This window comes from Capsicum annuum, chromosome 3, assembly GCF_002878395.1.
Source record: "Capsicum annuum cultivar UCD-10X-F1 chromosome 3, UCD10Xv1.1, whole genome shotgun sequence".
Taxonomy (NCBI): domain Eukaryota; kingdom Viridiplantae; phylum Streptophyta; class Magnoliopsida; order Solanales; family Solanaceae; genus Capsicum; species Capsicum annuum.
In genome coordinates, this window is record NC_061113.1 from 238,949,324 (window position 1) to 238,966,700 (window position 17,377).

Genomic DNA, 17,377 nt, shown 5'->3' on the forward strand with positions numbered 1-17,377 from the left:
TTGTAACTTATAGCAAAAGTAACAATATTTTACCCACTTCATAGTAATAGAAGAATATGTATTTTTTAGTTGTGCATATGTATTTATGAGTAATACATATATATTTGTATATGTATTTATATAGCAACATTTTACTTAAATACAAATACAATTTGCTATTTTTCGTAATTATGAAACTGTTGCTATAAAAGTTATAATTAAGACTACAAAGTTGCTATTTCTGAAATTTTCCCTTCTAAAATTTTATAGAATATATCTTGACAAACATGACACCCAGTCCATGTTTAGCTAATACATGCAGCTCTTGTTTAACAATTACTAATTAATTAAGGATATTGTTGATTATTGGACGATTCTGTGATAATCAGAGTTATTAATATCTCCAACTTCGTTTAGAAAAAGATAATAAACTAATGTGTACTGATCCAGACATTACAATTATTTAAAAAAAAAAAAAAACTGATGATACTGAATGGCTGGGTGGTAGGTCTACTAATTCATGATGATATTGAGTCATGCATTCATGCACCTAATTAAGAGCAATTGCAATCAATTTGACAAACTTTAATTTTTCAATGGATTAATTAATGTACTACTATATAATATACACGCGTAAAATGTTAAAAGATTATTAAAAGATTGTACGTGTGTTATACGCGTGGCTAAAAAATCAGTTGGGTAAACAACTATATTTAAGATTTTTCTCGACCAATAAATTAAACTAGCGTTTGAACATAAAAGTTGTAAAGTTGTTTTTTTTAAAAAAAAAAAAAAAAGAAGAAAAGAAGTAGTAGTGTTAATTTATCTTCAAGTTGAATTTATTATTTGAAAATTGGAGTTGTGTTTAGTTTGAATATGGATATAACTTATAATTGTTTGTGAATTCTCGTGAGTGATTAGAAGTGAAAATTGTGAAAATTCAATTTCAAGTTAAATTTCAAAAAAATTGTCAGCAATTTTATGTTTAAACAATTCTCTAGATTAAAATTTCGTAAAAAGTGAAAATTATTCACAACCAGACGGACACTAAAAACCTAATTTAGTGGTAGCTCATTATCTTCAATAGGTATATACATTGAATTATCAATAGAAAACAGTACAAGTAACCCCATAATAATAATAATAATAATAATAATCTCATCGTATTTCCACCATACTCATTTAATTAAAAAAATTTGGACCAGTAGTGCAGAGAAACAGGCAAACAAAATTGCTAGCTGGTTGCTACATATATCTTACACTATTGTTTCACCAAATTACACAAATTATGTTTTCAATATTACAAAAAATCTCAACTCCCTAAATATATTACAAAAATTCCAATATATACACAAAATATTATGTATATGTCTGCTATATTATGTATATTAATAGGGAGAGAGATTAAAGTAATTAAAAAAGTAAAAGAAAGTGTAATTACTCCCAAAAGGGTTGATATTTATGTTATTTATACAAATTAAATTGATATAATTAATCTCTACCATTGTTGCCAAATGGACTATGCTTTAAAAGTCACATTTACTATCATCAACTCTTCTAGTTTTTCTTTTTCAAAATTTTCTTTGGAGGGATTTGGGGAAGGATTGAAGTTCTGGACCTGAGTGCAATCTCTAAGGTTTTTAGCGTTGAGCTCATCATATTTTCAAAGTAATGATTGCGTATCTAATACTTATTGCAAGTTTCGTGAATTTGAACATTATAAATTTGTGCTCTGAATCGAAAGTATTAGATTCAGATGGACCCGATAATGATACTCTGCGTCGACCAGAGACCGAGAAGTTATCCTTAACCAAAAAGGCATTTGACACCTTTTCTCCGAAATATTAATTACATTGTATAAATAGGTTAATTTTTATATATTTACTGGATCCTAGTCCAGAACCTTAGGAGTATAAATATGTTTTGTGAGAAACTATTTACATAATCAAATCACTTATACAAAAAGCAGTTACAATATTATTGATTGATAACTTGAAAATATATACACTACACTGTAAAAAATAGTAGTACTATATTTTCAGTGTATACATTTCACACCTATATTTTTAATTACAATGCCATTTCTAATCAGACAAACAATAATAAGTTGCAACTGGCTGTATAGACATCGTAGTTCTTTGTTCAGAAAATTCATCATAGATTAATTTGTATACAAGTGAACTGTCAGGTCCAAAATGGACTCTATATATTATAGCGGGAAATTATACCTACCGTCCCCAAAATGATCGGTTTTGAATTTTATCCCCTAAAGTGTGTGGTTTTGAATTTTTGTTCCCCTAAATATTTTCTAGCGTTTGCCTATAAGGAAAAACTTTTGGTCAGTTGTGTAGGTTTATGTTCTTGAAATGTATGGACGTCTGCCTTATAGACAACATATCTAAGTTAGTTGCCTAATTAAAGACAAAATTTTTGATCAATTGTGCAAGTTCATCGTTTTGAAATGTCACAAATGTCTCCCTCATACGCAAAATTTCTTAAGCGCCCCCTTCCTTATGAAAGCCATTTGTATAGGACTTCTTTACGAGGGACAAAAATATCAAGATCGGCCCATTTTAGGGTCATTTCTGAACTTACCAAACGTAGTGAAATGATGAACAAAAAAGTAAACTTGTATACCTTTTTTGCTGCGTATAGAACTACTTTTTTCTTTTTTTTTTACTGCCTAAGAGTACTTCACAACTTGTTTTGGGAGAACTTATGGGGGGGGGGGGGGGGGGTTGGGAGGAAAAGGATGAAACATTTTATCTTGCACTTTTAATTCATTCATTCGTTACAATAGGATTTGACACATACATATAGACCATAAATGAAAAAAGACTCAAGAAAATTTTCCATCAAAAATATTTCAAGCATTATAAAACTGTTCTCTTGGGATATATGGATTAGTCAATACAAAATTTCAGTGTTGAGTTTTGGTTGGTAACTAAGTACTACATACATACACATGTTACTACATACAAAAAGAACAAAAATAGATATACAGACTAAAAAAGAATTTTAGCATTTTGCAGAAGAAATAGTAATAAACAATGATAGATACGCAGTATATTAGTTTTGGGGGCTGGAAGAGTCTGCTCGGCTTTGACGCTTCTTCCTGTATCTCCAGGCAACTTGTATCCGCCTTGCTGCCAGCCCTCGCCAATATGGAGATTCATACCTGAAATATTATCGGCTATGAATGTATATAGGTCGAAAAAATGAAGCTTGAAACAAGAAGAAAGCAAACTTAGATAATAGCATCATCATAAGTCATTTTCTTTCACATAAGGTTCCATCCAATTCAGTCACCAAAAGATCCATTGTATTATATCCCCCCTCCCTCCCAGCCCACCCCACCAAAACATCCGTATTATAAGGGAGCTGGGTAATTATGGTAGCTCAGCTAGTAACTTTCAACTTATTGGTGAGAATTCAATTCCCGGCCTTGTAATCTACTTCGACCTTCCCTTCCCCATGCGTAACAATGTAACACATATAAACCGGGGGGGGGGGGGGGGGGGTAGGGTTGGACCAAGACAACAACTTCCAACCTATGGTATGTCAAAAAGGTCAAAGAGAGCAAAAAGAAAGAGACATGCACCAAGGAAAAAGGGCATTCAGTTGTGAAGAAGAAGACAGGCAGAAGCATAGTGTCCTGGATTGTCCACAGGGATAGTTCAAAAGAAAACATAGCTTCCTCCAGTTGGAGAGAATACAGGTATACTATACTACGTGTCTTTTTCTAACTCTGCAGAATGATACAGATATTATGGTTTCACTGGGGGTCAGGAAGGCAAATAGAAAGAAACCGGAAGGGGGTTTCCTTAGTGACGCACTTGACTAAAGGCCCAGTGACTTGGAACTGCAACTTAACACTAAACATGAACATTCAAATCGGACATAATCCCTAGAGAGACCCTTATTAGTTGATCTTCTCATGCTATGTATCCTACTTTACAGATCTTCAATATGAGTATAGTTGTAAAAAGTTATTATCAGGTTATTTTATTTATCACCAGGATTCAAGTGTTTCTTAAAAATAAGAAAGAGAAAATGCATTGGATGTTCAGGAGCTATAAAACTGAATTACCTCAAAGCACCTTGAACACGTGGACTCCGCAAGAATCTTGCGAAAAGATTAGTAACTTCTTCAAGATCTGAAGCTCGCAATACGAATGCTTCCACATTTGTTAGGCACCTTACTAGTCTGTTGCTCAGCAATCCGTGTCCTGGAATTCTGATCTTCTTTCCATCTGAAAGGACAAAATGAAAAACGACATCATAAATTGTTGCAATACGTATGTCATAGTTACAATTTTTTGCTTCCGATACCAAATCACTCAGAGCTTATCAAAGTTTTAGATTAGCCCATTCGGTAACCTGGAGAAGTAAAGACAGAAAAGTTCTAACTGCTCTTCATATGGTATTTGATTATCTTCACTAAATGGTGAACACCCATCTTATCTGAAAGTTCAAAACAATTAATTATCTGAAAATCAAAACCATCAAAATGCAGACTGAAAAAAAGTACCTATTGAGCCTGACATCCTTATGATCACTGAATATGGTCATCCTCTCAACACCAAAATTTTCAATAAAATCCAACTTATGACATTTCCAGTTCATCTAGTCTATTTTAAACGGCCCAACCTTAGTGAACCATATATGATCTTGCGGTACCAAATGGTGAATGGAAAAGAAGGGGGAAAACACTCAATTTTCTAGTTTGTATATCGGCTTTATATCAGCACAAGAGAACAAAGACATCAATCCAGGGAGCTTTTTATTATACTTAGGTTCTGTAGACTTAATTGTCTACATATTTATCGTAGTACAAGACCAAAATAAGAACAAGAAAAAAGAGAAAAGATCTCTGTTCCCTCAGGAGGAAAATATCAAGAAGTCACAAAAATTCTTCGCCAAATTTTAACAGCGAATGATTATCACATACACAGACAAAATATTGGAACTATAGAAGCAGGATGTAGAACAAACTTCTCAGAAGTATTTGCGGCATGCAACAGCATGCCTAATATAACAAGTTTCCAGTAGCAACCATCACTTCCAACTTCAGTAAGGAGCTTGGTTGCAGGTTTAACTTACTGTTTCATATGGATCTAGTAATCACAATTAGATGAACACTTGTGGTAAGAATCCTATTTGAGTCAACAGAGAAAATGTTGAATTTGGCACTAAAATCTGCATTCAGTTGGCCAATAGGGTGCTCTAGCTTTTGAATGCACAAATTAAAGTTGGATATTTTTAGTATTGATGATTACCACCGTTGAGTTGATGATAAACCTCTTGCTTGGTCACACATACTACAATGTAGCATTTGAGTAGGACTGCGGCTAAATGGTACTTTTAATGCTAGAACTTAAAGTAGGTCTGCACCTCTCACACATACCTTCATTCTTTGTAACTTTCACTTGTCAGCACTCCTTTGATAAACCCAAAGTTATCCTTGAATACTGGTATATGAGTAATGCTTAAACTTTAAACTAACTATACGCATAAACACTTTCAAACCAACCATAATGCATAACACAAATACAATATGAGAAATTGAGGAGGACCTAAGGAATTGGGTGACCAGTTTGAGTCAATGAGAGGAAGACTCAACTGGTAATCCACAGATTTATAGCATCCTGAATTGAACTAGTATACAATGAGAGAGGGAACCCTCAAAGTTCAGATTTGACATAAAGAATCTAAATTGAGTGGGGAACATTGTAATTTAGGGAGTCCTGTCATTTGGTTAAGGTTAACTCTTAGATCTCAATAAACGACTCTTGTTGAAATGGTACTGATGAAGTTGATTTCTACAATCTCTTTTCTGGTTTTTCTCTATAACTTCATACAGAGTGCTCTAACTTATAGTTCTATTAGTTACTTTCCCTTAATCTTAAACACTTCCACATTTGATATCTCAAACAACGGGAATTAATTGCAGATTTGGTAATTTTCATGGAACGATACCCTATCTGCTCTCGTTACTTTTTGAAATGATTAGAATGCTTTGCTAGTCTAAATAGTGAGGAGTTCAACCAAAAGCTTTGACAATTTTTTCCATTCTTCCAATGAACATTGTAATATCTAATAACCACATATTTAGAGATCATGCATATATGGCAAATATGAATGTACTCACAAGACAATCTTTAAAAGATGTGTAATCACCTCTGTTTATGGAAGAATGCTCAAGACACCATGTGAGGAGTTCTTCCCCACAGGCATCCCCTTCAGACAATGGGGCCACATTTCCATCTTCTCCAATACTTTCCATCTTACCCCGAATTAGGAAAACCATCTTGTCAACCAGACCACCACGGTATAAAACTTTGCTTCCTGCTATGTATGTTTTCTGTCTCAATCTCTCACAGATGGCATCTATGATGGGTTCATCTAGAAGAGCAAATATTCGAACCTGCAGATTAAAAACCCAATTAGAAAGTCATGACAAAAGCATCAAAGATTATATGTTCAATATAAACAGCCACTTACTACCAAATTGAAGTTGTTGTCAACATTTATCTGATCCAAATAAGTGGACAATTTAAATTTGTGTCGATAGAACGTGCATTATAATGTACTGAAAACAAAAAAAATTCCTTAACCCTTTCACCTCCAAACCTATGTAGATCTCTGTCTTCCATTGTGCTCAATCTTTAATTAAGTCTACATTGATACCACACATTTGTAGAGCACATATCATGTCAGACTTGCTGACAGGGCAAGTCTCGACGAAAGGCAAAGTTGCCCTGATCTTACAAATTCCAATCTTCCCATTAATGAATCTCTTCCATGCAGAGGGAAAACCAAACAGCTTAAATCTAACCCAAACCAGGAAAGCCTCTTTTTTCCTGTCTGTTAAATTTGGTTAAACTAAAATTCAGACAAAAATGAAATGTTTCAGAAACCAGACCTTGATTGACAATACATGTACTGCAAGTGAGCTTGTTTATAAAAAGCATGAGGAACAAAATAATAAATATAATATAAATGAACCAAATAATAGGCCAGTTGGAATTCACCTTTTTGATGAATTTAAAAAGATGTCTCCGTATATCTCTTTGAAGGTCTTCGGGAAGATTCTCTAGGAGCATTTCTTCATTGACCCCTCGGGTAGCTGCCCAATTATATCTCTCTGCCTCTCGAACTCGCCTACAGGGAGGAGAGAATCAAGCCTTAAGGTTTCTTGTAGTACAGTAATGAGAATGGATTAAAAAAAGCTCATTTCTAATACACATGATAGTTTATCATTTTAGTTTAACACTGATCATACTATTGGTGCTTTAATCTGCAAGAATAAAAGAAATACAACGACAGCCCCCTCTATATTTCTAGAACAATTAAAAGGAAGCTTCACCGAATTCCATTTTGGAAATCACCCTCACATTACATATCTCCATACAATTTTTGTTACTCTTAATATCATTAGAGAGTAATAGCTACCCAAGCCTGGGAAGTGGGAAGAGTGATCCAATGTTTACAAAATCATTTTCAACCTTTTGACTGAAGGATTGAAGAAGTTTTTCATTAATGCGAAGCAGATCATGGTCCATGGATGCTGCTCTTATAGCTAATGAGTGTGCAGGTACCAGGTTAAAAGTAAACAGCTTGGAATTCTATACAAGTTGGATATTGAAAAGCATATCCTCTTTTCCTGTTCCTGTTGGTCATGGAGGGACTCAGCAGAACGATTAGAACAGCCCGTCATAATGGCTGCGTAAGGGTTTTAAAGTAGCTAGGGGGTCCAACACGAAGAAAATCTCACATTTATTATAAAATAATGCAGATGGTTGATGAAATGTACTAATCTATTTGAGAACAAAGCAACTCAATTAAAATGATGCGGATGAAGTTTAAATCATTACAGAGAACTCCAACGGGTGTAACACTTCAGATGCAGGAGAAAGGAAGGAGTACAGTACAACTGCACTTCAAAATAGGTGGGGAAGGAAAAAGGAACTTTGAGCCTCACAAGAGTATGAAATTCTTCAAATGTCAATTCTCAAAATTCAACTCTAATTAAATTAATCAAATAAAAGAGTACATTTTACGCACCCGACACCAAGATTCATTAGCAAGAGAGGACTGTCAAGGATATAATAAAAAATTAATTGGAAATATTAACCTAGTTAGATATTCTAGACAACTAATAACCATGTAACATCTCGTAAAACTACAAATGTACATCAAAACAATCAATCAGAACTATACTTAATTTGAGCTTCCTCTGTACTTGCATTCCACATAACTAAACATTCAGAACTTAAGGCCACATTGAGCTAAATTAACAGAACTTAATAATTCTTTGACTGTGATCCTAGAAAATGGAATGCAGAGATGAAAACAGAATTCCATCTTAGCAGAAACTTCAAGTCAAACACGCCAAACTTCGACCAAGATCCAGAATAAATGAACTGAGGATAGGTAAGAGATATGATGATGAATAAAACAGCAGGAACACACTCAACCCAGGGATGCAACCAATCTATACAAGTATGTAAGGAGAAAAACTTCAGACTGGAGAAGTCAGATGTCAAGAAAAAAGAGCATCAAACGCTACCTTCTCAGTACTACTGGCAAGCGCCTATGGCTCATCCATTGTTCAACATCACGACGTCTCAGAGACATTTCTAACCTCCTGCAGAGAAAAAAAAAAGAGAATGCTCATCGACAGATGCATAGAAGTGGTGCAAAATCAACACAAAGATCTAACAATCTATAGGTTACATTTAAGTAATAGAACGTTTATGATGTTATACAGGCGAAAAATGCCCAAAAAATTCTTCCAAGTATTTCACTTTCTAATGTCTGAAACATAACTATTTTTTTCCTGAGAAGAGGCAATGACCTCAGTTTCAGCTGAGAGATATAGTTACAACTTACAAGATACTTATGTATAAATCTAGTGGCAGAATGATATAGTTACTGTTCCAAACAATATATTTCTTTTAATTAACTGTCAGAGTTCAATGAACAGACCAAAAATAGAATGGCCGTCATAATTATCTAGAAGCATCAAGTACATTCCTTAAGAATGAGCCTCCTTGGCATACATAAATATTGAACTAGTTTAGTTAGAATAGCAAAAATTTGTACCTGCGATCTAGAGACTGTAGAAAGTTTTGCATGTTTCCAATCAGGAGGGCAAAAAGCAGGAGTCCCATTCCGATGATAGCCATTGTGAAAATTACTTCCCACACAAAATAACTCGGTACTTGATTGCCGGCTAGTGTACTAATTTGCTTTTTTCAAAACACCATTTTAAAAAATATAGGTCAGAAGTATAATTTCCACATAAGTAACACAAGTAACTCAATGAATATAGAACTCCTGGGTGTCATATAGGATGAAATTTTGTTGATATCATTGTGACAAAATATCCTCAATCAAAGTATGGTTTCTAATGTTTGTGATTCTCATTCAATTACTTCAATGCTATTTTTCCTACTTGTAATTTTCTATTTCCCTTCCTCCCTTGCCCTAGTTTCAAGAAAAAGGGTAAGGGCGTGAGAATATATGAACAACTTATTATGTAATGTGGATCTAAATCTGGAAGTCCCCACATAACAATGAAACTTTTGCCTACCATAATACTTGACAAACTGCCAGGGACAAAGAAGTCAATCCCCCCACCCACCGACCCACCGAAAAAAAAAAAAAAAAAAGTAAACAATTTTTAATGAGATACTCTAAGAGATTTATCAAAAGCTCTGAAGCAAATCTAGAATCCACTAGAACATGTAATACAATTTTCATTTTTTAATACAGCTGAAATTAGAAATACGCAGATCTTATGCCCACAATCATGAAGACTGGGTAAAGATACCTGGAAGCCCCAAAACAATGAGTACACATATCTTGTGACCACACTCCGCTCAGTGGTTAAATTAACAGCTTGTTCATAGATTCCATAGTCAAAACCACCATTAGTAAAACAGGCAACTGCATCAGAATTGTTCTTCCACTGATCCCATGTTGGATCCCACCTAAACTTTGTGTAATCATTGCCATGACCACAGTCTATGAATTCCACACACCTCGCTATCTTTGATCCACGACAAGCATCTCGAAGACATTGATTCACCCTCTAGATATGGGGGAAAAAAGTTAGATCAGAGGAAGATTTTGAAAACAAAGATAAAGCAACTGGTAGAAAGCACTTAAAGATTTTCAATATGTTTGTTTCATGCATACCCACAAACCCCCTTTAGCCTCAGAAGTATACTCATTGTTTAAGCAAACGTAAAGCTTATATTATATTATAAACAAAGATATAATGAAATTGAAGTAAGAATAAATCAACACAGTACTGTGAAGAACAAGTTTTCACCTGTAAACCAAAAAGATACCAGCATGAGCCCACCACATGGCTTGATAAAACAAAAGTGAGAAGATTTATGAAAAAATTTGCCCATGCTGACTCAAATATAAAACCACTCGGAGACTGGCCAGCTAGCAAAGGCAAAAACCTGCACAACCTAGGAATGTACTGGAGCAATATAGCTGCCCTCAACAGATTCTTCGCGTAATTTGCCCCAGATGATGCAATAGACTTGGGTAGAATCAGCAGTATGATGATCTGCACATAACGTATATATTAGTTATGCTTCAAAACCAACAAGAGACAGAGAACGCACCAAGGGAATTAACTTAACTAACAACTGACATCTGGTGTTCAGGTTGGGTACCATAAAACCAAAAGAAGGTTGTCCTATTCCAATCAGTCTAAAAATGGATGTCATCACATGTTCATGGCGTACGTAAAAGTACTTAGTATGCGAGAGAACTAACTTTTCATTACTAATTCTATCAGTACTGAGTCCGGCAATATCTAAATTATGGAGTACACAGATATGAAGGTTAGAGAAGCAAAAGGAGGAAAGGCACATTTACCTGAGGAAGTGGTAATACAATAAAGAAGTCAATAGCAAAGTATCCCGTGAGATAGTTTATAGCTATCTTTTTAGGGTGGTCCACCAGTTCACCTGAGCCCACCACTCTAGATTCAGGGGCAACATAAGCTAAGCGGAACTGCAAGAAAATTGACATCGCATAAGCACAAATTATTGAAACAATAGACAAGATGAACAGAAGTGAGTGTCAAACACTTGTCTCTATGAAGGTAAGTGGGAGTAAGGAAAGCAAAGTCAACCAGTTTTGAAAATCTAATAACTATTTAGTTGGCTCATTGAATTGACTAAGCATTAAATGTGATGCAGCTGACTTGTCAATAAGTATATTTAGAATAGCTTTAATATGCAGAAGAATAAAAAAGTCATTCTAGAAGTATCATACTGGAAAAGTAAAATAGATTGTATAACCAACCAAGAAATAACCAAAAATGCCAGTTGCGCTGCCAGGTCATCAGGAAAGAAAGAGGACCAGATGACATCTCATGTGGTCCGTGTTGAGAGTATAATTAAGTAAATAAAAGTGGGCTCTCTCTAACCACTTAAGATTTTAGATTAGATGGTGACACACTTCATCATGGTATCAAAGCAAGCAAAGGTCCCAGGATTGAATCTCACTGTCACCCATGATCAAAAGGAATTTTCATGTGATTCTCTCTGGCCCACACATGAGGCAGCAGGAATATAATTAAGTAAATGAAGTGTACTCCTCTAACAGCTTAAGATTTTAGATGAGACGGTCACACGCTTCAACAGTGCGCAAAGAATATTGCACAGGTAAATTGTTGTTGATAATCAGAGAGGAAAAAGGATTCTGCAGAGAGAAGTATGAACTGTTACCTGAAGAAGGATGTGCATTAAGTAGATGATATCAGTGATGCTCCTCAAAATCACAATAGTTGTTGTTAGAGGCCAATTTAGCACTATGCATTTGTTCCCCTAGAATCAGAACAAGAATATTAATCTTTCGGAGAAAACTAATTCAATTACAAATCTTGTTTACCATATATAGAAAATTCTGGCACTATGAAAAATATTCCAATGAGCAAGAGAGAATGCAAATTTCCATGTAAATACCTAATAACAACAGAGATTTCACATTCAAGATCCACAGAAAGAAAGGAATGCCTCGTGTGAACAAAAATTTAAAGGAGTGAAATGTCTCAAGATCAGAACATGTCTACAAAAGCATATGACTTCTGTTAAGGAGTTGTTTGGTTGGTGGGATAAAGATAATAATCCTAAGATAAAATGTGGAATTATTTATCCTACACTTGGTTATGGGTATTAATCAGTCACGGGATTATTATTTAATCCCACCATTTGTAGAAAAATGGTGGTATTAGCTATCCCATATAGAAGGTGGGATAGCTGCTTATCCCATGGGATATCCCAACCCATAGGATATTTATCTATCCTATCCCACCAACCAAACGACCGCAGTATGAACTCATATCCTGAAAGCATAAAACCTTCAAGAATAACTTCAGTCGAAGAGATAATGTCCATTAATCTCAGGCATAAGAAAGTGGCTCTATGTTCTAGAGCTCAGAATGGTCTACTCTAGACTGAAATAGATTTCCATGGCATGATCTTGTGTAAATATCGGAATCACAAACCTATCTTACATAGCTAGTCAATACTGTTCATTTATTTCAGTGCGTACCTTTTGTAGTATTTTATAATTGATTGATCATCTGTATCCTAGGGACTGAGGGGGTGGTATTGATATTTGCATGAATTTATGTTCTTTATTATGCATGACAAATATGGAGAGATCATTTTACAGATTTGTGTATGTCCTGTCATGCTCATTAAAATTTCAGAAGGAAGAATACTTTCATTATATTAAATCAGTTCTGGTTCTGCAAAAGTTATCATCTTTTCACCAACCTATTCACTTCCTATCCGAATGAAATGAATTTGCACATCTTAGATAGTAGTAAAACTTAGTGGATGAGAGACAGAATCACTTGATTCTTTTTTCTTCTTAGCCAGGTAAAAGCATGCCGAATAATGTGCACTTTGAAAATATACTGCACATACCTAGGTCTAAGGAGCACTAAATAAGTGACAGATAATCATAACATTTGTGTATGTCTTATCTCTTCTTTTTTTTTATAACCGTGATGTCTGGGCCAACTTGCGCACACCTCGACTAATTCGACGGGATACCTGCCACCTCCCCAGCATCAGGTATCAAATATCAAATAACTCTGTCCACCAAGGCTAGAACAGATGGGAAGAAATTACCTAGTGTTTGTCTCTGTTGGGAATTGAACCTGAGACCTAATGGTACTCAACCCCAATTCATTGAACCACTAGGCCACACCCATGGGTGCTTGTGTATTTCTTATCCTAAATAACCAAATTATAGAAAGGAAGGTAATTTCACTCTCAAAGAACTATAAAAGAATACCTTCTGGACATCAAGCAAAAAGAAGAACAGAGGATCTATAAATACTGCAAATAGGCATGAGATGACAAAAAATTTGTTCCACTTTTGGACAATCTTCGCATGAGGATTCATGACACCAGGAATATATGGATGCAAGAAAGAACAAGTTCTCTTCGCCCATCCTTTGGCATCTCCATACAGCACATTATGGAACTGTAGATAAGCATAACAAGAGCAAAGAACGTCATAATTTAGACAGCAAATATCCGTGCATTCTTTGGAATCCATAGGTATGAAATAAAAGGTGGAGTACTTTCGAATTGGAACTACTAGTCAGCTATACCATATAATCATCCTTGTCATATGTTAATAAATTTAAATCACTGGCATTATCTACCACTGATATAAGAGCACCATATACTCATAATAGGGGAGTAATTTCTGTAAATATACAGGCATAAAGGATGATAGGTGAATAAGGGAAAAATATACTTTCAATTGAAATTGCAAAATTATTAAGCTGAATGCAAAATAAGATTTTAGTCGAGACATGCACAAGGTCGTTCTTTTTTCTTTTCTCTTCTTCTTTTGAACTGGTAAAGTAATAATTCTATTAAAAACAGGAAACTGGTACAAAGTTGGTGCCAGGGAATTGCACCGAGACGTGGACAAGGTCATTCTAATAATGGATATTGGAACTGGAAACCACAAAGCTCTCATAATTGCCAAAACCATAATTGATGATAATACCAAAGTTTGAACATTATGGCTTCATCAGTATATAATCAACTCGAATGCAGAAATAGGGGAAGTTGATTGTCCATGCACAGAAGTTTACCAAAGAATGAGAGCCCATAAAAAGTATAAACTCCCTATGTGGTCAAAACTGAAATTCTGGCTGCCATGAGTAGATGACAAGCAAAATGCTAGTTTGAAAATAGTGTTCATGGAGTGAAAAATCACATCATATCATATTGCTAGGAAGATATACATTTAACTTGAGCAAAGTGTACCTTGTGATCAAATATATCTGAAGACTTTGAATTTTTTTGCCGTGCTTTCAAATGGTAATAGGTTGGACATGTTGTGCAGTATGGATCACTGCACATGCCCAGTTGTCCAGACTTCAGTAGATGTTCATTTTTTCCAGTGTAGTCATTATTACGCCAACCATTTCTTTCTGCACTGCTAATTGGAGGATATTTTTCCGTTGTCGGCAAAGTTGGATTATGCACTACTGCAGCGGGAGTGGGCCGAAAGCTATTCTCAGGATTGCGACCAACATATAATGGCCCACTCATATGAACCAACGAAGTTCGTCTCTCGCTTCTCAAAGGACCAGTATAGCCTACAGAGCTACTATCATTTCCAAATGAATCCATAGAGCTCATTGGCATTGACAAGGATGCACTCCTTGTCCTGTACGCAAAACGCCGATTTTGAAAGGCATCATTTTCATCAGACTGGGGATACGATGGTAACAACATCGGCATCTCATCTTTTTCAAAAGTACCCATCCCTCGTATACTCAACCTGTAAGGAGGAATTCAACAACATTTTAATGAAGAAATGCTTTTGCCACGAAGCTTGACGGTTTAAAGAACAAAAGGTTCAAAGTGGCTTGACAAGTCTTTGTCAACCGAAACTACAAAATCTAGCAAAGAAACAAAAGTTTTAACGGGTACCCAAAACAAATTTCTGAAGTAAGCTGGATTATTTAACGCAACTTAGTAAAGCAAATAGCAGATTTCCAAGACTGCAGGAGGAAACTGGAAAACTACCACCCAAAGTAAACCAAAGTTTTCAGACAATAGCATAGTGAGAACTGGAAAAATTAAACACTTACGTGAGTGTGCATTCATCTCGTGAGAATCTGAATGCCTTTGTTCAAATACTTCCACAGTACTGGGAATCCATTACAATGCATTAAAAAATTTAAATTCCCTTAAAGAAAAACTTGTATCAAGAGAAAACCATAAATTAGATTGTGCTCTCCTTAGTCTCTTTGATTGCCACGAAGGTGTTAGATCCCGTTCACATGATCTTAGTACTATCATTCTTAATTCACCTTGCCTTCCAATACTTTAAAAATGAATGTCTAGCAGCTTTGTAAACTAAAAACTCCCTTCAAGTAGAAATCAAGGGCGGTTTATATTAATTTCAGGAGGAAGGGGGCATCTGTTGTTGTGTTTGTGTGTGAAAATAGTATGGGAGGTTAATGATTTTCCTATAGAACTGATGCCTCAAAAATATTTATGATCATAACATGATGCATTGAGGCTAATTTTACGTGTTTGGATGTGCATGCCGATAAATTTTGCTCCACACTCTATACTGCAATTTATGCAACATCAGAAAAGCAACACTTGATAGAGTCTAAGGTCATTTGACAATCTGCCAAAATTATTTGAGTCAAACCCTCTCTATCTCCATCCCTATCTGCATCGGGGGCTAGTAGACGGGGACAAAGCTAGGTAGGGGCACGGGGGTTCACCTGAACCCCTTCAACGAAAAATTACATTGTTTATACATGTTTAAAATTATATTTTTTTATGTAAATTTAGTATAGTAGATGTTGAACCCCCTTTGGCTTCTTCATGTGTTTACTTCTTTATATTTTGAATCCCTTAGTAAAAATCTTGCTCCGCCACTACTAATAGCCTTCTTCCAACCAAAAAAGCACATAGTTTAAACCCTCCCTATCATCTCCTTCCATTTATAAATTATGGCAAATGGTTTTGAAAGTTGAAAACTCAACCATGGCCTCCACTAAATATTGTCACGAGCCGTGGCGGAGCCACCTTTGCTCCAGGGGTTTCATCCGAACCCCCCCTTCGATGGAAAATTATACTATTTTTATACTATTTTTACATGGTTAAAAATATTTTTTATGCATATATAGTAAATGTTGAACCCCCTTCGATTAGTTCGTATACATAACCCCCTCAATGAAAATCCAGGCTCCACCACTGGACTCATGAGAAACACAAGGAAAAGTTCATCGATGCATGATTTTAAAACCAGAAAACAAATTCATAATTTGCTTCGGACACAGCCTCTCTGCCTCAAAAATAGGGATAACGCCTGCGTGTACTCTACCCACCCCAGACCCCACTTTACGGAATTACACTGAGTATGATATTGTTGGTTCTACAGTGAAACAATTAGGAAAAATGCAGAATTTTGGATGCATGAACAGAATACACACAACTACTCTTCCCAAGTACTAACAAACAGCAAGATTCTTGTGATCATCGAAAATGGAAACGAATAACCAACTTCAATTTTACATATTTCAAAAAGAAAAAAAAAACACAATTTAACTTAACATGTAAGCAAAGCAAAACTGTAATTTAATCCAACAAACTCAAAGAAAGAAAGTAAACAAAAAAAAAAAACTGATATTTCCAAGTACAGATTTTTACCAAAAAAAAAAAAGAAAGAAAGTAAAAGTAAACCTGGTGATAAGTTCAGTAGAATTATACTGCAAATTATGTTCCCGTCATTGCCAACTTTCAGCTTTGTAAACGGAGAAATAAATTACTATTTCATACTTGGTAAACAAAAAGGAACTGTATAGGAGAGAAGAAAAAATAAATAAAATAGACGACTTAAAGAAGACTGACGGAGAGAAATAGATAGACTTCAATTTAATATTTATTACTTAGTCTTTCCTTTCATATGTTTAGGTACTCTTAAACGACTTACGACTCCTTCTATTTTTTATTTTATTTTATTTTTATTTGATATTAAATATCTATATTGAGATTAAATTTATGTATTGAGCTTGATCATTAATTATGTGTAAAGATATTTTAATTTATTCATGATATTGATATATTTCCTTTCATATGTTTCGGTAGTCTTAAACGACTTACGACTCCTTCCATTTTTTATTTTATTTTTATTTGACTTTAGAGATTAAATTTGTGTATTGAGCTTGATCTTTAATTATGGGTAAAGATATTTTAATTTGTTCATAATATTGATATATTAGTAATGATTTTGTGATAAGTCATAATAAATATGAATAGATTCTCTATCACCTTTCATTTAATTTGGTATTCGATATTCATAT

General features: G+C 34.8%; 1 protein-coding gene across 2 annotated transcripts; it reads right to left on the minus strand.

Annotated features, from left to right (window-relative positions):
* Nucleotides 1–2,852: 2,852 nt before the first annotated feature.
* On the minus strand, nucleotides 2,853–16,960 carry LOC107862805 (probable cyclic nucleotide-gated ion channel 20, chloroplastic). 2 transcript variants are annotated; one of them, XM_016708468.2, is made up of 13 exons: nucleotides 16,758–16,960; nucleotides 14,313–14,832; nucleotides 13,321–13,512; nucleotides 11,742–11,840; nucleotides 10,885–11,022; nucleotides 10,322–10,570; nucleotides 9,818–10,078; nucleotides 9,088–9,233; nucleotides 8,552–8,629; nucleotides 7,014–7,143; nucleotides 6,160–6,406; nucleotides 4,070–4,232; nucleotides 2,853–3,157 (listed from the first exon to the last, which is right to left on the minus strand). In XM_016708468.2, exons 2-13 carry the CDS (start codon nucleotides 14,814–14,816, stop codon nucleotides 3,049–3,051), a joined length of 2,316 nt encoding a protein of 771 aa, XP_016563954.1. In that variant the 5' UTR covers nucleotides 14,817–14,832; nucleotides 16,758–16,960; the 3' UTR covers nucleotides 2,853–3,048. The 2 variants fall into 2 exon arrangements, with proteins under 2 accessions (XP_016563954.1, XP_047265544.1); XM_047409588.1 differs by lacking the exon at nucleotides 13,321–13,512 and having other exon boundaries at nucleotides 16,758–16,938.
* Between the last annotated feature and the right edge of the window lie 417 nt (nucleotides 16,961–17,377).

Excerpts from the sequence above, each read along its gene's own strand:
- LOC107862805 (XM_016708468.2), bottom strand. The coding sequence starts at position 14,816 with ATGGGTACTTTTGAAAAAGATGAGATGCCGATGTTGTTACCATCGTAT. Across the intron at positions 11,841-13,320 it reads TTTTGCTTGATGTCCAGAAG|GGGAACAAATGCATAGTGCT; the intron begins GTATTCTTTTAT and ends TTCTGATTCTAG. Across the intron at positions 6,407-7,013 it reads TTTTTAAATTCATCAAAAAG|GTTCGAATATTTGCTCTTCT; the intron begins GTGAATTCCAAC and ends TTTAATCTGCAG.